The sequence below is a fragment of the Mustela erminea genome, chromosome 6 (genome assembly GCF_009829155.1).
Source record: "Mustela erminea isolate mMusErm1 chromosome 6, mMusErm1.Pri, whole genome shotgun sequence".
Lineage (NCBI taxonomy): Eukaryota > Metazoa > Chordata > Mammalia > Carnivora > Mustelidae > Mustela > Mustela erminea.
This window is the reverse complement of record NC_045619.1, coordinates 10,037,028-10,055,852: the sequence shown is the minus strand read 5'-3', so window position 1 is coordinate 10,055,852 and position 18,825 is coordinate 10,037,028. Positions and strand designations below refer to the sequence as shown.

Sequence of the window (18,825 nt, the reverse complement as noted above, 5' to 3'; positions counted from 1 at the left end):
ACAGGGAGAGTGATCCGTCTTCGCACAGTTTTATTGAGAGAATGAACCAAGTGAAATTCAGCCCCTGACCAAGTGCCCTGGCCGTGGGGTGTCCAAGAAGTGTTGGTTCTCATTTCCACTTGAGATATACAAACAGCCAAAAGGCATCTGTACTTGAAAAATTCTAACTCCTTGAACAAACAAGCCCATCCTTTTGAAAACAGAATGGTGTATGTCATGACCTATGTTAAATATGTCTTACCGGCCAATTAATCATAGTGGTTAAACATTTGCCTAAGGCTGTGAGAAGTCAGATAAGTAGGTCCTAAGGCAGGTAGGAAGGAAGGAGTCATATTCATTCCGCAGGTCTGAAAACTGGATGTGGAGGACTCACAGTGGGCGTTGGGGGAGGGGGAGGAAGAGGCCTGTTGGATGTCCTCGGACACAAGCCCAAGGTGGTGAGATTGGGCCTTGCCTTCACTGTGTATGGGCTCTTTCCCCGAGAAAAGACTTGAAGTTGTGTGTGTGTGTGTGCATATGTGTGTGTGTCTGTGACTGTGGTCAGTAGCCCAGCTGACCCAGGCCCCCTGGACAGAGTCTCGAGGAGAACGAGCCCATTCCCTGAGGTTGGTCCATTTTCTAGAGTGCCGTGTGTGTCCAGGGTCCCCTAGGCCAAGGCAGGGCTGCATAGCCATCTGATGTGACTGAAGGCCAGGGTAGGTGGTAATGGCTCTGCTTGGCCAGGGGGTAGGCTCCAGTGATCCAGGATGGGCTACCCTACCCCTGTCTCTGGAGACAGGTCAAGGGGTGACAAGAGCCTTCCTAAGGTCCTCACTCCTCTTGTGGTCAATGTCTTCCATTTCCCGTAGTTTCTGCAAAGGACATCAGGGAAAGCTGGGGATCAGGGAGGGAACTTGAGGAGCCGCTGCTGATGTGAGGCTAGAGAAGACTCCCAGAGCCGGGCCTGACATGGGTGCCGGCTGTCTCACCCACTCCCGTCTCCTGCCGCACGCTCATGGCGGGACCTCCCCCACCCCCTTCCTGTTGCTTCTCCTACCTGGGAGATCTCAGTGAGGATGATCCCTCGGTACTGTTTGCCCTGTCCCAGAGCCTCCATGCCAGCCAGGAATTCTTTCCTCTCCTGGATTTCCTTTACCACTAGATGGGGGAGAAGGGTTGTCCATGTCCAGGGCAGTAGGGAGCCCGCAGGCTCCTGGGACAGGTGGCGGGGGCAGCAGGTTGCCTCTCTCGGGGAGAGGAAGCAGTTCTGGGGTCAGACAGTGTTTCTCACTCTGGCCGCTGAAGATGGGGCCCCTCCACACCCCCCACTCCAGCGTAAGTGGCCCCTCAGTGGCTTACATTCTTCAAAGCGGTCCAGCTCGGGGGCTGAGTCCTCCTGTCGCACGGGAGGGGGTTTTCTTTTCCATTCCTCGGAGTCCTTCCCGGTAGCAAAAATATTTTGGAGTCTTCGCTTCTCTTTGTCCAGATCTCCTGAAGGACCCAGAAATGGCCTCATTAAGGCAGGCAGGGCGCCCCATTCATGGCATGCTTTGCTCCAGGGTCCTTGGCCGCATGGAGGGGGCTTCTGCAAACCGGGCGCCTTCCACCCTGGGAGCCCCTGAGCTTGTGTCAAGACAGGCCTGCCTTGTCCCAGGCAAGAAGGCTGGGAGAACGAAGGTAGAACCCACACACGGCTCTGGTGCGGAGCGAGGCTAAGAAAACCGTGCCTGCCGTGACGGCGGGCTGGGCAGAGAGGCTGCGTGGGGTTACCTCGGACGCCAAGCAGGAAGGGGGCCAAAGGCTCCACGGAGTAGGCTGGCATACAGAGGAGCTCTGGATTGGAGTGACTATGTCACCTTAAGAGAGCAGTGGCCATGAGACCAGACAGCCAAACGCTCCTCAGGGACTGGTGGCCTCCAGGTAATCATTACAGAGTTCTCAGAAAAGAAAAAAGGATCACCTAACCGGTTTCCCCTGGACCCTGAACACCCCAAGCGAAGGCGTGCCAAGGCTCAAGCACATTCGTATAAACAGCAGAGAATTTCCTTAGACACCTGCTTGCCTGGCCCGTGGGCTGCTGGGCCCTCCGGCCCCCCTGGAGGCCCTCTCACTTACGGGTGGCTTGAGGCTTGAATGGTTCCCGGCTGTAGGCCCCGTTGGCTTGGCACAAGCTGGCAGGCCGGAGGTGGGGCCGGGCCGCCAGGATGGGAGGCAGGTAGATGGCTGAGGCTGGCTGTTTGGAAGGCAAGACCCTCTGGCTGGACGTTGGGCTGCACTGTAGGGGCAGAGTGTCTCCTCCTGGGGAAGAAAGGTTTGAGGTGAGGTGCGGGGGGCGGGGATCCCCCTGCGTTGGGTTGGGTTTCGTTTTGTGAAATTACAAAAGTGATACCACCTGTTACAGCAAGTCGAAGAGTATAGAAGGCCTCCCTTCTGCCCTCCAACCCCCCACCCCCACCCCGCAGTGAGCAGTGGTTAGAATTTGGTGGTCTTGTTCCAGACTTTCTGACATTAATCCAAATATGTTCAAAGATGTATGTGCGTATGTGACCTCCGTGTTTCAAACACTGGCTCCTACTGTGTTACCTTCTGTAAGAGACTCTTAACAAGTTATCATGGACAAACTTCCAGGTCACTCCATTTATATATAACTTATTTTTATAGCTATATACTAGTTTCTAGAATGAATACAGTATTTATTTTATTCAACTAGTCTAATTTCAGAAAATTCAAGCTGTTCCTCCCCCCCTTTTTTTTACTACTTCAAACCAATGCTGCAATAAACATTCTTGTGCATCAAGCCTCTATCCTGGTGCATTTATTTCTACAGACGGATTCCTAACACCTGTTTGGTCCACAGGCGGAGGGATGGTTTGGGTGGTGATACAAACCAGTTCCTCCTCCTGTCCATCCCAGTGGTCTTGGCCCAGGTCTGGGGCTCCTCCCCCAGGCCAGCTAAGTGTGTCACCTCCTATCTGGTTGTCTGGTCCCTCCTGTCAATCGCCCCAGTGCCCAGCTCAGAGCAGGCCCCACCTGTTGCTTTGATCTGGCTCCCAACTACCTCTTCTAACTTTTCCAAACTTCTGTCATCCACTCAGCAAAGATGTACTGAGCATCTGCTCTGTGCTAGGCCCCGGACACAGGGGTAAAGTAGTAAAGACGAAGTCCTGCTCTCGGGGCACTTACATTTGGGGTTGCAGGGGTATGGGTGAAACACACAGACTGTGACCGTAGAGGGATGGACCAGACTAGATCAGAGCGGCATCTACAGTTTTCAATAGGGGAGGCAGGGAAGGCCCCATGAAGAGGCTAACGTTTGAGAGAAGACCCCAGAGATGAGTAGCTCTGCTGTGTAGATACTTGGGGAAGAACATTCTAGACAGAAGGGATAGCTAGGGCAAAGGCTGTGAGGCCGTAATGTGTCTGGAGTGTCCGAGCAACAGTCAGGAAGCTAGGGTGGCAGGAATGGAGTGAGCAAGGCGGGGTACAGTGGGAGTAGAGGTCAGAGGTCAGGGAGGGCAAGAGAAGCATAGGGCCTTGTAGGCCTCTGGAAAGACTGGCTTTTACTTTGAGGTGGGAAGCCATCAGAGGGTTTTGGGCAGGGAAGTTACCTGGTCCTCTGGCTGATGATGAAAATACAGTGTGGGGGCCAAGGGCAGAGGTGGTCAGAATCAGGAATGGTTTGGAGGTCAAGCAGACCAAAGCAGATGGATTGGATGTGGGGTCTGGGAGAAAGAGAAAGAGGAGCCAATGTGTCTGTCCTGAGGGCCTGGAAGGATGGAGACACCATTACTTCCCACTAACCTTCCCCTTCCCAGAGCGTCTACCTAGAGCCCCAGCACGCTTTTCCTACTCTTCCCTGAAGAGATGCTGTGCTTCCTCGAATGTCCCTCCTGCTCCCTCCACGTGCTATCTCCACATGCCCAGGGCCATGTGCTGCCTCCTGCTCGGGCCCAGCCTCAGCAGATGATTACAGCCCAAGTAATTCTGGGAATTTGGGGGCATTTGTGGCCTGCCACAGAACTCGAATGAAGCCTCAGAACAACAAGTAGGATTTGGTTAAGAGGAGAAAAAAAAGAGAGGGGATTCCAGAAGAAAGCCAACTCAACACCAATGGTGGGAGGCAAGTTTTTAAAAAAGAAAACTAAGGGGGCACCTGGGTGGTACAGTTGCCTGAGAGTCTGACTCTTGGTTTTGGTCCCGGGTTGTGAGCTCAGGGTCTGGGCATCGAGCCCAGTGTCAGCCTCCACGCCGAGCATGGAGTCAGCTTGAGATTCTCTCCCTCGGCCCCTCCCCCAACTCTCTCTAAAATAAATAAATAAATAAATCTTTCTAAATAAATAAATAAATACATAAAAAGAAAACTTCAGAGAATAAAACTGTCTGGCAAACCTGTTCCTTACCTTGGTTTTTCCACTAATGAAATCAGCCCTTCAGTAAATATCCAGCGTCTGGCTGCTGGGGGTACTGGGGTGAACAAGGACATAGTCCTTCATCTCCTGGAATTTACATCTAGTGGAATTTCTAGGTCCTTCTCTTTGTCGTCATGCTGCCGGGGTGCACCAGATTATTCGTGGACTGCTGAGTGCAGAGGTGGGAGTGATGGATTGGGCATGGGTTAACACACCAGGCTCTGACAGCCTGAGCTGTCCTTGTCCCCAGCGAGGAGGCTCTGACCCCCGTGCTGGTGTGGCAGAGCCTGCCTTGGCCACCGCTGGACCTGAACTGCCGATATTTGCCTCCCTGGCCCTCCCTTCCCTTTGCTTCTGTGGCTGCTCCGGTGCCCTCCCATGAGCTTGTTCTCTGGCACATAAGGCAATCGCTTCTGGTAGAGTCAGAGGAAAGATTCTGACATTCTCTCTCTTCAAGGCCACATCACAGGTCTCTGATCCATTAAATGCTGATACAGTTGAACCTCAGGAAGCACGGTAGGGTTCAAGATCTTCGTGAGCAGCTTGCTGTCGTGCCCATGTACTTCCATGGTTTGGTTTTCCTTCAAAACAACTAATACGTTGGGTGGCCAAAGGTAAGGTGCGGACAGCCTTTGCACATTCCTCCTATGCTGGAATTCTGCCAAGTGTTTTGCTTCTGCTAGCTAAGCTGTGACTGAATAAAACTATGAGTAACACACACACACACACACACACACACACACACACAGTGCTTTCCTCTGGAGAGCTCCTGTGGGATGTGTGTAACGGGGAGGGACAGATGGCAGCCACGACCACGTGGAGACTGTTTTGGCTGGGCAGCACGTCTTGATTAGGCTGTGTGATCTCTTAGAAGGCTGGCTAGAGATAGATAGACTGCAAGAGGCTTGCTGTTATGCTAGGACCCATGTCCCGGGAAGAAGCTAAAATCCTAAAAGGTCAATTCCCCAGGAGCAAGGGTCAGAAATACTATTCACATTTTTTTGGTCTTTTTATTTTTTTTTATTATTTTTTTTTAAAGATTAATTTATTGGGGCATCTGGGAGGCTCAGTGGGTTAAGCCTCTGCCTTTGGTTCAGGTCATGATCTCAGGGTCCTGGGATCGAGCCCTGCTTTGGGCTCTCTGCTCAGCAGGGAGCCTGCTTCCCGCCCCCCCCCGCCTACTTATGATCTCTGTCTGTCAAATAAATAAATAAAATCTTTTAAAAAATAAAGATTTATTTATTTATTTTTAGAGAAAGAATGAGAGGGGGGAGGGAGGGAGCACATCCTTCAAGCTGACTCCTGTTGAGTGAGAGCCGTCATGGGCTCAATCTCACAGTCCATGAGATCATGACCTGAGCCAAAACCAAGAGCTGGATGTTCAACCGGCTGAGCCACCCAGGCGCCCTTTCTTTGGTCTTTTAAAAGAAGCCCCCTACCCCTTAGTATGGAAGAGCATTGAAAGTGTGGTCTGGAGTCCCTCCGCCCAGGAAGCCTGTGTGGACTGCCTCTTACTTTTCATGGTGTCCATGATGTGGCGCTGTTGGAAGTTAGTCAGTTTGGATTCCTTCATCATCACTGCAAAGATAAAAGCACCTCTGTGAGGCCTCCCGAGCCACAAGCAGAGCCCTTCATCTCATCCTACGCCAGTGTAAAACTGAATCATCCCCTAACCCCATTCTGCACCTGAGTACTCCTTCTCTCCCTTTCCTGCTTTATTGTCTTTTCCTGGAGCACTTATTACCATCAAAATTCTTGAGGCACGTGGGTGGCTCAGTGAGTTAAACCTCTGCCTTCAGCTCAGGTCATCATCTCAGGGTCCTGGGATCGAGCCCCGATGGAGCTCTGCATCAGGCTCTCTGCTCAGCAGGGAGCCTGCTTCCCCCTCCCTCTCTGCCTGCCTCTCTGACTACTTGTGATCTCTGTCAAATAAATAAATAAAATCTTAAAAAAAAAAGAAATTCTACATATTTTACTTACTGTACCCCTCCTACTAGAATGTTAGTTCCATGAGACAGCAAGAATGTTTGCTGTTCTTTCTTTCTTTTTTTTTTTTTTAACTGCTGTATCCTCAGGACTTAGAGCAATGTCTAAAGCACGTTAAGTGGGTTTAAAATTTTTGTTGTTGTTGAGTGAAAGAATGAATGGGTAATATTTACTAAGCATGTGCCAGGGGCTGGAGCTACAGTTGTGAGCCCAAACAGGCATAATCACTGCTCTGATGGAGTTCATGGTCTAGAGTGGTAGATGAATATTAACCCAATGGGAAAGAACTAAACATCTGACTACAGGTTTTGCCGTCCATTGAAGGAAAAGGTATTTGGAGTTGTGAAAGGGCGGAACTGTTGGTTCCACCGTGGTGGTGGCAGGTGGGGAGGCTTCCTGGCTTCCTGGGAAAATTCAAAGTGTGGTCTACGGGGTCTACAAGAGTTTTGCAAGTTGTAGGATCCTTGAACCTTTCTGAACCCCAGGCTTTTTATCTATAAAATGACTAAAGCAATTGCTGAGCCGCAGGTCATGTAAAGGAGAACTAAGCTGCAGAGGGTTAACTGTTACCACCACTCTTCTCCTGTCCTTTACAAATACTGACCTCTGAGCAGCTCGCAGGTCCCCGGGGTGTAAGTGGCGGGCCTGGGGCAGCGCCAGAACTCTGTTCCTTTGGTCACCGTCTCCACCCTTTCCTGGGAAGCCATGGGAGGGCTCTGAGGAGGGAAAAACGCAACGGCACAACTCCTGTCTCCCAGGTCCAATCTCTGCTCGCGCACCCCACAACGCCTCCCAAAGTCTGGCGGGGGGGTAGGGTGGGTGGCTGTCGAGCCATAGGAGAATCGTGACGTCGCCGTCAGTATCGCGACAGTGCCTGATCCCCCAACCCTGAACAAATACAGAGGCAGACCCACACACACACGAACGGAGACCTCATCCTGACCCGACGCCTGCGGCAGAGAAGCGGTCTCCGGAGGAAGGGGGCGTTAGGATAGCTGTGGTCCGGACAGTGCCCGTCGGGGAATACGCCAAAATTGAAACCTCACCCTAAAGTAAGACCCCGGCTGGCTACCCCCAGCCACAGAGAGCGGCTGGGCTCCGGAGACCGTAAACACGGCTCCGCAGCGGTACTGTGCCTGGACCCCGCACAAATATTTGCAGACCTCCGCGACCAGAGCCGCCACTAGCGACTCTGGCTACCATGGTAACGGCCACACGGCTCTCGGCGCGTGCGCACAGTTACGGCTCCGGCCTGCCTCCCGGAAGTACTTGTCTCTGGGTCACGGCGCAGGCGTAGAGTCCGCGGGGCACCGCGCGGGAGTCAGGCTCCGTGTGTGTGGGTCTCCGCGAGGGTCTACAGCGCCGGGCCGCGTCGCGTCGCTGCGGGCGTCATGTCAGACAACGAGGACAAGTGAGTGCGGGAGCTTCGGAAGGGGCGGGTGAAGCGGGAGCCTGGGCCGAAGGCGGCTGTGGAGCCAGGCTCCAGGGGCAGGCTCTGAGGGGACTGCGGGTACTGAGGGGGCGCGGGGCTGGGGAGGGGAAGGGCGGGGAGCCCTGAGTAAAGACCGGGCGAGAGGCTGGGCACGGAAAGGCCCGACTCGAGGGTCCAGAGAGGAGCAGTGAAAAGGACTTACAGCAGACTTTCGGCGAGCCGGACTGTGTGTTTTGTATTGGGAGTATTGAGGTGAATTAGGCATAGCTCTGCTCCCCGGAGAGGGGACAGGCGCTGAAACAGATAGTACGGGGTCGTGTGAGAGTACGCGCTAGAAGCGTGTAGCCCAGAAGTCATCCAGGGGACAGTCTGGCGAGCCCCGGGGGTGTGTGTGTGTGAATGTCTGTTAAGGGTTGCAGTAATCTCGGTGAAAGGAGGGAGTGGCTTGGACTGGGGTGACACTAGTAGACGTGGTCACAAGTGGTTTTGAATTCTGGATTGATTAAGAAGCTAGGGCGTGAAGATTTCCGGATGTGCGTGGTCGGAGGAGAGTCTTCTCTGAAGATAAAAATAGTGGCATCAGGGGTGACTGGGTGGCTCAGTGGGTGGTGAGAGCCTCTGTCTTCAGCTCTGGTCATGGTCCCAGGGTCGTGGGATCACGCCCCGCATCCGGCTCTCTGCTCGGCTGGGAGCCTGCCTCTCTGCCTACTTGTGATCGCTGCCTGTCAAACAAACAAGCAAACAAATAAATAAATTTTATAATAAAATTTTACAGTAAAATAAATAAAATAAAATAAATAAATAAAATTAAAAAAAAAATAGTGGAATCAGCAGCCTAAGTTTGTTAGTCAGAACTAAGAACCAGGTGAGATCACCAGGGGAGTGTCAGTAGGGAAGAGTAGATGGCTGGTGACCCAGGTGTTAGAACATTCTAGCATTGAGTGCTCCTGGTAGAAGAGGAGAAATCAGCAGAGGAGACCGAGATGGAGCAGCCAGTGAGGTAGGGAACCCCAGGAGAGAGAGGAGGCCTTGCAGTCAAATGAGGAGAGTATATTGAGTGGGGGGGGGAGCGGGGGAGTCGTCTAGTGGGCCAACTGATAGATCAACTAAATGAGAACAAGAATTGTCAATTGGATTTAGCAGTGTGGCAGTCATTAATGAACTTGAGAAGAGTGGTTTTGCTGAAACTGTGGGGGTGAAGGTCTTACTGGAGTGAGATTATGACAGAATGAGGAGAGAGAAATTGGAGACAGGGAAGATAGGCATCTCATGAATTTTGCTTCTAAGAGAAGCATGGAACTAGGACTCTGCGGGAGGTAAAAGAGAAGTACATTTTTTGTTTTTAAAGAGTATTTATGTGAGAGAGAGTGAGAGAGCGGTGGGGAAGGGCAGAGAGAGAGGGAGGGAGAGACAATCTTAAGCAGACTCCGTGCTGAGCGCAGAGCGCAGATGGGGTTCCATCCCACAACCCTGAGATCATGACCTGAACCGAAACCAAGAGTCAGATGCTTAAGTGACTGAGCCATCCAGGCACCCCTGTTTGTTTTTTAAGGTGGGGAAATAACTACATGTTTATACATTCATGGGAATGACCCAGTAGAGAGGGAAACAGTGATGGAGAACGAATGAGTCCTAGCAAAATTTGTGGGCTGATGGAATAAAGATGAAGGAGTAAAATGGAGCGGAAGTTTGATTTGCTCATTATGTAGTTACTTATTGAGCCCTTTCTACATATCAGATGAGACACAGATCTCTTCTTTCTTTGATTCTAGTGTGATGCTCCAACTAACTGATCTCTTCTTCTTGTACAGTTTTGATGGTGACGACTTCGATGATGTGGAGGAGGATGAAGGGCTTGGTGACTTGGAGAATGCTGAGGAGGTCAGTATTTAGCTGTGGGCTCCCTTTCTCTGCAGCCCAAGCTGCCAAATAAGCCATTTGGTGATAATTGCCTGAATGAGTGAGCAGTGTCCTAGTCCTGGGTGGTGGAAAAGCCCAACAGGGTGGGCCATAGCCTGTGGCTTTGGGGGCAGTTGGTTTGCTGATGGGTGAAATACCACCATTCATGCAGCAAGCCTGTGTTGAATGTTTGTTACGTACTAGGTGCCCTGTGGCAGGGTGTATGTAAGGAGCCAGGGGGGGAATGGCCAGGATAAAGCTGGAGAGGTAAGGGCCCACATCAGGCAGGATTTTCTAGCCTAAAGGCACTGGAAGCCCCTGACAAGTGTTGAGGCAGAGAGGGGCCCAATCCAGTGTACATTTTAGAAAGGGCGTTCTGGCCTCAGAGTGATGAGTGAGTTGGAGAGGTCCAGGAGTAAAAGAGACCTTTAGCGTCTCTCCATCCAGGTGAGAGACCTGTGGCTTAGGCTTGGGTGGTCGTAATATAGGTGATGACAAAATGGATGAAAGATATTTTGGTGGATTGCATACAGAGCTAAGAAAGTGGGAGATGACAGGGGTGACCCCCAGGTTTCTGGCTTGCATAACTAGGTGGATGGGTTCCTAACTTCCTGAAAGACATACAGCTTTCTGTCCTGTGACTAATGGAGGAAGAACTGCTTTATGGCTCCTGGAAAGGGAACAATCCCTCAATTTTTTTAGACTTGGAAGCCAAAGCTCCCCTTTTTGGATTTTCTCTTTTCTGCATGGCACTCCCAGCTGCCTGTTCACCGAGTCAGAAACCTCCTCCCCATCCTGGTCTCCCCATCCCTGTTCTGTTGGTTCTGCCTCCCACACATGGTCCAGCCCTGGTTCTCTTTCTCCGTTCTTAGTGCTTCCGCCTTCATTGCTTTCCCTCACTTTGTTGAGGAAATGTTTTACTGATTTTCCTGCCTTCAGTCTCCCTCCACGCTGCTTGATTTGCCATCCTGCTGCCAGAGTCTTCTCTCTTACCTGCTTGATTACTGCTCGTCTTCCTATAGGGTCTGCTGCTGCCCTTAGCCCCTACAGAATAGTCTCAACAGAGCATCCATAGGGATACCTTTAAGTCTTTTTTTTTTTTTTTTTTAAGAGTTATTTATTTGAGAGAGAAAGGGTGTGCTCATGTGCGTGAGCTAGGAGGAGGGGTAAGGGGTAAGGGAGAAGCAGGCTCCCTGCTGAGCGGGGAGCCCGATGTGGGACTTGATTCTAGGACCCTGAGATCATGACCTGAGCCAAAGGCAGATGCTTAACTGACTCTGCCACCGAGGCGTCCAGGGATACCTTTAAATCTTAAGTCAAATTGTGTCTGTCCTCTATTCAAAACCCTCATCCAGGGGCTTCCCATCTCATACAGAATAAGTGCCAAACAGAAGTACAAGGTCCTCCATGCTCTGGCCACCTGCTTTCTCATCTCTTCTTACTGTCCCTGTCATACTAGGTTGACTCCTGCTCAGGATCTTTGATCACCCTGTTCCCTCTTACAGGAGTGCTTTTCCTGTGTGTATGTACACGACGTACGGCTCACCGTCCTCAGGCCTTTGTCCAAGTGTCCCCTCGGTGAGGCTTCCGTGGCCATCCTATTTGAAGTGGCAGCATCCTTCCCCTCTTCCCACACACCCATCCTGGCACTCCCTTTTTTCACTTTCTGTTCTTAATTTTACTTATTTTTTTCTTTTGTTTTTATACTACAAATTTTACTTGTTAATTTTGTTACCTCTTCTCAAATGTCAGCTCTATAGGGGAAATAATTTTTTTTTGTCTTCTTCTATTTAAAGCACTTAGAATACTATCTGACACATAGGTACTCAATAAATATTTATTGACTTAATTTTTTGTTGTTGTTGTAATTTAAAAGTTTCTCTTTATTTTAGTAATCTCTACACCCAGCATAGGACTCAAAGTCCTGACCCTGAGATCAAAAGTCACATGCTCTACCCACTGAACCAGCCAAGGGCCCCTATTTATTTTAGAATTTATTCTTCTGCCTAAACCACTATGCACACCTTTTGCTCTAATCATACTTCCGAAGTAGTACATTCTCTTTGACCCCTGTGCTTTTGTGCATGCAGCCCGGCCTGCCAGAAATGCCCTTCTCTTCCTCTTGGCTTGGCAGCTCCTCCTCATTCTTCTAGTCTCAAGTCTCCTCTCTGGACGGTCTTCTGAACCCCCAGCATGAGTTTGATGTCCCCCACCTTCTTGTTAACTTCTTGGCACCCTTGCCTTCCTTTGTAGCACCTGCTGTCTTGTTTACTCATGTCTCCTCTGCTGGCTGACTTCTTTGAGAACAGAAACGCTTAGCTTGCTGTCTTACCATGATTGTGATGGTGTCTGGCATATGACAGGCGCTTAAAGTAATTGTTGAATGCGTGTGAGTACGTGCACATTCCTGTCCTCACTTTGACTTCTTAGCCATCTGACCTGTTGATTCAGTTACCCTGTCTGAAGGATGGAGTGCTTGCTCCTTGCCTCCTGCTTAGAGAGATCTGTTGTCTGTGCTCCAGGACCTGCCCACCCCCCATCCCCATCTCCAGGCTGTCTGAATCCCAGTCGTGGTTCTTCTCTTTCACTAGGCCTGAGCCTTTGGCTAAGTCAGCCCCTACTCTGAGCCTCTAAAATGGTCACTGTCACCCCAACCATGTGACGTCATCGTGAGGACTAAATGAGGCGTCACTACCTGTAGCGGCATGAGTGCTGGAATGTAATAAGTGGTGATGGCGGCAGTGATTGTCGTCATTGTCACCAGCGTCCTCCCCCTCAACCCAGAACATACTCCCCGAGACTTTCCATGCTTTCTGTCTTTGTGCCCAGGAGGGCCAGGAGAACGTTGAGATCCTCCCCTCTGGAGAGCGACCACAGGCCAACCAGAAGCGAATCACCACACCGTATATGACCAAGTATGAGCGAGCCCGTGTACTCGGCACCCGCGCCCTCCAGATCGCGTGAGTGTATGCCCCTTCACGGTCTTTTCTGTCGGTCAGGCCCCTGAAAACACTGTCCCTGCTCTCACCTGCTAATCAAGGCTGGTGTTGTCTTTGTGTGCCGGGCACTGTACTAGATTCATGCCCTCAGGGAGTTTGTGATCCAGTGGGAGAAATAGAACATGAACATCTGAGAAGCTGAATAACAGTACAGTAGCAACATAAAAATACAGAAATTGAGTGCCTGTCACATTAGTGAAGCAAAACAAAGAAAAAAAAAGTGTGACTACAGGGAGCTGTAGACTCTTGTGGCTGGTTTGTCAGGGGCACTGCGGGAACACCCGTCAGGCTTAAGGTGGTTCTTGACTCAAGGTGGACTGTGGCCAGTCCTGAGAAGAGGGAAGGCCCTCCATGTAGAGGCCAGGCCAGACCTTTCCTGTCTTCCAAGTTAGGAGACGGGTGAAGAATAACAAGATTCCGGAACTAGCCAGTAGACAGGTGGAGATCAAAGCTTCTGATGATTGCATATTCACCCTCTCAGCCGTAGGCAGTGCAGGCCTCCAGGGCCAGTGTCTTCAGGGGTAAGCCTGCCTGCCAAGGTGGTGAATGAAGAGCCCTGAAAACAGCCTCCCTTGTAGGCAGGTGGCTTTGAGAAAGCAGGAACTGTCGACCCTGGGCTCCAGGTAACAGCTTTTTCTCCCTGACTCCCCTCTTGGGAGTTATTATTCCTCCTTCCTGGGAATGAGTGAGTTGGGGGACAGAGAGAGGGCAGATACATTATTGGTGACTCTAGTAGAATGTCCTCCCCAGGGAACACAGGCTGAAGGAATGAACCCCTGACCCTAAACATCTTACAAGCTGGTGTGGGAAATGGTGGGTATCTGGAGGAGTGGGAGCTGTAAGTAGGGAATAGTGGGAAAATGTCTAGAAGGAAGAGCTGGGGTCAGCTTTGTGGAGTCCTACATGCTGGAGGAGATTCTGATCTGTGTTCCCTTCTTTGTTTTCAAACAGCATTGGGCTTTATCGCCTCTAGTTCTCTGGGGTAAAGATGACCACCATATCCACTTTGTGCAGGGTTTTATGGGTGGCCCACACTGTTCCTCACCTTCAAAGTAATAGACCTCTCTCTAGCCTGGTTGTACTCCTGGCTGGTCTGGGTGGAATTAGTGCTGCACTCAGTGTGATGATTCTGATTATCTGTGGGTCAGATCCTCTGGGTCTGTACCATCAATTATGGTAGCCACTAGCTACATGTGGCCATTTAAGTAAAAAAAAAAAAAAATTAATATTTTATTTATTTGTCTGTCAGAGAGCAAGTGTGAGCGCAAGCAGGGGGAGCAGCAGACAGAGGGAGAAGCAGGCTCCCTGCAGAGCAAGGAGCCCGATGTGGAACTCAATTCCAGGACCCTTGATCATGACCTGAGCTGAAGGCAAATACTTCACTGCCTGAGCCACTGAGGCATCCCTAAGTCAAATAATATTAAGTGAAATATTTAAAGTTCAGTTTTTCAGGGTCACCTGGGTGGCTCAGTGCCTTCGGCTCGGGTCACGATCCCGGGGTCCTGGAATTGGGCCCCGCATCGGGCTCTCTACTCAGCGGGGAGCCTGCTTCCCCCGCTCTCTCTGTCTGCCTCTCTGCCTACTTGTGATCTCTGTCTGTCAAATAAATTAAAAATTTTGAAAAAAAAAAAAAGTTCAGTTTTTCAGTCTAATTAGCCACATTTCAGGTGCTTAGTAGTCACACGTGGCTAGGGTCTCCGTAACAGTGCAGATAGAGGACATTTCCATCACTGCAGAACATTCCAGTGGGCAGCGCTTGTCCAGGCTAAAAATGATCCAGTGGAAAGAATAACTCGTAAATTATTTTTCAAACAAGTAGAATGATTCTTTGCCAGCTTACAGTCTATCAGCACTGAGTGAGGTATCGGGCTCGCACCTGTTGGGGAGGGGAAGCTGACTGCAGATGGCCCCATCTGACTGCAGATGGTCTGCTGGGGGAGATGGCTCACAAGTCACCAGAACCCGCAGTAGCCGGGTACCGTGCTTTCTAGAAGGCACGAGGAAGGAGAGAAGGGAGTCACTGCGGGTCTGCCTGGGAGAGCCCAGGAGGATGGGGAGAGGCAGGCGGTTTTGAGGGTATCCCGGGTGCCGGAGACAGCACAAGGAAGGGCTGACAAGCATGGATGGTGGTGGGCGAATGGCAAGTAGCTGGGGGCACAAGGCTGGGAAAGGTGTCACCGGTGCCTCGAGTGACAAGTTCACAAGATCAGCATGCATTTGGTGGGCAGCGTGGGGAAAAGTTGGGAGGCGGACATTCGGTACACCGCCGGTCCCAGGGTCTTGCTTTGCTTTGGGAGAGAAGCTTGGTTCAGCTTAGTTGGGTCTATTGTGCTCCTTCTCTTTATGGGCTGGGATGCTGTCCGGGGGCTCCCTGCTTGCTGTAGGCCCTCCGACAGCCAGGTCTGTATCTTGTCACCTAGTACCAGGCATGGGACCCTGCACCTTGAAAGTGCTAAACATTTCTTTGAATTTTTTGGATGAAGTGTCACTCTGGGTCATTAGCACCACCTGGTGGCCGATGTTTACCACAGCCATTTCTTGAGGATCATTGGCAAGTTTGTGGGGTCGTTGGTGCAGGACAAAATACCTAAGGGCACACTCGTGATTTGCACATTGTATGCACAAGTCTGGATGAGTGGACTTGAATTATTAATATCTTGAAAGGAATAAGGTGTACATGGATCAGGAAAACCATTTTGCTATATATTTTAAAGCTTTAAATTAGTGGGAAATTTAAACACTTGAAAGGGGATATAGGGATGGTTAAACATTTGGTCTCTGCCTCTGGGAAATTTTCAGGGAACAACAAATCAAAGTCATAATAAAATTAGTAAATGAGGGGCACCTGGGTGGCTCAGTGGGTTAAGCCTTTGCCTTCAGCTTAGGTCATGATCCCAGAGACCTGGGATTGAGCCCCACATCGGGCTCTCCACTCAGCGGGGAGCCTGCTTCCCCCTCTCTCTCTGCCTGCTTCTCTCCCTACTTGTGATCTGTCTGTCAAATAAATAAATAAAATCTTTAAAAAAAAAAATCAGTAAATGACGTTGTGTAAACTGGTGCCTCTCAGACTGGCTATGATCAGAATCACCTGGCAAGCTTTGCAAATGCAGGTTCTCAGGCTTCTTCACTAGAATTTCTATTCAGAGGGTCTGGAGCAGGCCCTCAGGGCTTGTATTTTTAGCGTGTTCTGGTAATTCTGATGATTGTGGGGTTTGGGATCCATTCATGGAAACTTGTGATGAAATCATGAATGGTGGCTTCCTAGAGGATAGAAGTGGTGTTCCTCCCATTCATTTTGAGAGTCTCTGCTGCCGGCCAAGTGTTGTGTTAGGACGTGTGGTCCCAGGCCACCAGGTGCTTATGGTCTAATGCAGAAGACTCCAGATAAGCAACTACCATCCAGTGAGATTGAGAAGCTTATGGAAATGCGGCAGGGCGCCGAGCAGGGATTTCCGGGGCAGAGGATTGCCGGAGAAGAGAAATTTGAGCCTATCCCTGGCTTCTAGGGAGAGGAAGAGCTTATTGGAGGGTGCAGAAGGGAACCCCCAGGGTGTGTCTGGGGCCCGTGGGAGTTTGGTATGGCGGGAACGTGGGATGAATACAGGCAAGTAGCGTGAGAAGGAGCTCCTAGAGAGGTGAGCGGACTGGGTTCTGCTGATGGCCGAACCCAGTGCCATAGAAGGGTTGGAAAGAAGAGAGCATCTGTCCGCAGGCCCTGTGTGGAGGTTGAAGAGCAGGATCCTGAGGGGTGTTGCTTGGGCAGAGAAGGAAAATGAGTTGGCTGGGCCCTGAGGCAGGCCTGAGGAGTTGGGTTAGAACTAGCCTTTGGGTGGTCGTTCCTTTGTGCTGGAACACTCTGCTGAGGGGGCCGGGCTCGGGAGTCTGTGGAAGGCCCTTGTCAAGGGAGCCGACAAGGATGTCTTATGGCCCAGTGAGGAAAGCCTACATGTGTCCTGTTCACAGTACCTTTCTTAAGTTTATGGACATTTACTTTTAAGGATTTTATTTATTTATTTGACAGATATCACAAGTAGGCAGAGGCAGGCAGAGAGAGAGAAGGAAGCCAACTCCCTGCTGAGCAGAGAGCCCAATGCAGGGCTCGATCCCAGAACTCTGGGATTATGACCTGAGCCGAAGGCAGAGGCTTTAACCCACTGAGCCACCCAGGCACCCCTATTTTTTTTTTTTTTTTTTTAGATTTTATTTATTTGATAGAGCACAAGTAGGCAGAGCAGCAGGCAGAGGGAGAGGGAGAAGCAGGCTTTCCGGTGAGCAGGGAGCCCGATGCACGCCTTGATCCCAGGACCCTGGGATTGTGACCTGAGCTGAAGGCAGACGCTTAACTGACTGAGCCACCCAAGTGCCCTATTTTTTTAAATTTTTATTTTCTAAAGATCTTGTTTATTTGATAGAGTGCAAGTGTGAGAGTACAAGCAGGCAGGGTGGCAGAGGAAGAGAGAGAAGCAGGCTCCCCGATGATAGGGAGCCTGATGTGAGGCCCTATCCTAGGACCCTGGGATCATGACCTGAGCTGAAGTTAGATGCTTAAACGATTAAGCCACCCAGGCGCCCCCAAGTTTATGGATCTTTAGCTTATTAATGGGAGGTGTTACAGCATAGTGGGTAGGTGCATGTGGGATTCCAGTCTTGGCTCTGCCACTTACTGGCTGTGTGAGCTTGGGCAAGTCACTGATATCTCTGTTCTTAGTTTCCTCCTCAGTAAAATGAGAATTATAGGAGTCCTCACCTCAAGTGAGATCCTCTGTGGAAAGAGCGGGAAACAGCAGACAGTACTAAGTGAGCCAGTAGTATTTTTGTATCATTGTAGGCAAGTCAGGGCTCTATGTCTCCCATGTTTGAGTGAGGATACTGAAATTTGGAGAGAAATTCAGTGTCTCTGGAGGTAGAATTTAAAGCCTGTCTCCTGGCTCCCAATTGCTTATTATAGTCACTGTGGCAGTGCCTCCAAACCCCTTCCCACCCCCCATGCTTGCCTGCCTCCCTAGAAGGTGACCTTTCTTGGGGAGGACTAGGGCGCTGATCTGATCCGATTTGTGAAGTGAGCCGCCGTCTTCCTGCTGGGCCCTACTCTCCCAACACGTGTCCCTATACCTACAGGATGTGTGCCCCCGTGATGGTGGAGCTGGAGGGGGAGACAGATCCCTTGCTCATCGCTATGAAAGAGCTCAAGTAAGTCACCCAGACCACCCAGACCACCCAGAAGTGGTTCACTTCTTCAGAGCCCTGGGAGGTGTCCCTTAGGTTCTCTGCTGCATACCCCACCCTCTCCCCCACCCCTGGCTCGGGAGGTGTGATTCTTGTTCCTATAGGTCCTTAGTTTGTTCAGGAGTCAGCCCTGTAGGAAGAGGGTTGGGAGGGAACAGGCAAAGAGGGGTGGGTTTAATGAGACACGGTCTTCTCCTGTCTGTCGAAATCCCCCTCTTCCTGCTGCACTTGGCTTTACCAGTATCCCTCCACACTTCTTTCTCTTTCTCATAAGATGGCAGACCCACTCTCATATGATTTCCAGACCCACTGTCCCCTACTCGAGAATGCAAGAAGTTTCTTTTTATTGTAATTTCTTTCCCACAAAGTGCCCTCATAGTCCAAAAAGGCTGCTGTCCAGACTTCTTTTTCGTGGCATTCTGCACACAGTCTGTCCCATCTGCTGTAGAACCGGGGCCACCAACCCTCATATACTTGTAACATCCCCCTGCCACAGGGCCCGAAAGATCCCCATCATCATTCGCCGCTACCTGCCGGACGGGAGCTATGAAGACTGGGGGGTGGACGAGCTCATCATCACCGACTGAGCTGGAGTCGTCTTCCTGACTGTGCCTCATCCTATTTTCACATTCTTTCTACGTGTAAATAATAAACTGTTCAGCATTTTAGCCCGCTCTGCCTCCAGCTCTCTGATACCCGTTTGGTCCTTCCCTGTTACTGCCCCACTGCTTGGCGGGGACACCCATTCGTGTGGCCCCCTGACCGTCTGCACTGAGGAGCACCAGGGGCCTCACTCCTCGTGGATCCCCCGCGTCCCTCCCTCCATCTCCCTGTTCCCCAGTGCAAAGGCTGCTGCGGGGAGACACCTCAGCTGCCTTCCCAGCAGACAGACGAG

At 50.9% G+C, this 18,825-nt stretch overlaps 2 protein-coding genes across 3 annotated transcripts; one reads left to right on the top strand and one right to left on the bottom strand.

Moving 5' to 3' along the window:
- Nucleotides 1–13: 13 nt before the first annotated feature.
- Nucleotides 14–7,597, bottom strand: C6H22orf23 (chromosome 6 C22orf23 homolog). 2 transcript variants are annotated; one of them, XM_032346319.1, is made up of 7 exons: nt 7,421–7,597; nt 6,979–7,090; nt 5,904–5,966; nt 2,095–2,277; nt 1,339–1,470; nt 1,037–1,137; nt 14–851 (listed from the first exon to the last, which is right to left on the bottom strand). In XM_032346319.1, exons 2-7 carry the CDS (start codon nt 7,079–7,081, stop codon nt 780–782), a joined length of 654 nt encoding a protein of 217 aa, XP_032202210.1. In that variant the 5' UTR covers nt 7,082–7,090; nt 7,421–7,597; the 3' UTR covers nt 14–779. The 2 variants fall into 2 exon arrangements, with proteins under 2 accessions (XP_032202210.1, XP_032202211.1); XM_032346320.1 differs by lacking the exon at nt 7,421–7,597 and adding an exon at nt 7,293–7,400.
- A 44-nt stretch (nt 7,598–7,641) lies between these two features.
- POLR2F (RNA polymerase II subunit F) lies at nt 7,642–18,598 on the top strand. Its single transcript, XM_032346321.1, has 5 exons — nt 7,642–7,785; nt 9,618–9,687; nt 12,535–12,665; nt 17,823–17,894; nt 18,427–18,598. The coding sequence occupies exons 1-5, from the start codon at nt 7,766–7,768 to the stop codon at nt 18,515–18,517; spliced, it is 384 nt and encodes a 127-aa protein (XP_032202212.1). The 5' UTR covers nt 7,642–7,765; the 3' UTR covers nt 18,518–18,598.
- Nucleotides 18,599–18,825: the final 227 nt, after the last annotated feature.

Bases quoted from the DNA above. Each gene is read 5' to 3' on its own strand.
- C6H22orf23 (XM_032346319.1), bottom strand. From the start codon at position 7,081: ATGGCTTCCCAGGAAAGGGTGGAGACGGTGACCAAAGGAACAGAGTTC. The intron at 5,967-6,978 runs GTCAGTATTTGT...TTATCTTTGCAG, and splicing joins GACCTGCGAGCTGCTCAGAG to TGATGATGAAGGAATCCAAA. The intron at 2,278-5,903 runs GTAAGAGGCAGT...TTTCTTCCCCAG, and splicing joins CATCATGGACACCATGAAAA to GAGGAGACACTCTGCCCCTA.
- POLR2F (XM_032346321.1), top strand. From the start codon at position 7,766: ATGTCAGACAACGAGGACAA. The intron at 7,786-9,617 runs GTGAGTGCGGGA...CTTCTTGTACAG, and splicing joins ATGTCAGACAACGAGGACAA to TTTTGATGGTGACGACTTCG. The intron at 12,666-17,822 runs GTGAGTGTATGC...CTATACCTACAG, and splicing joins ACCCGCGCCCTCCAGATCGC to GATGTGTGCCCCCGTGATGG.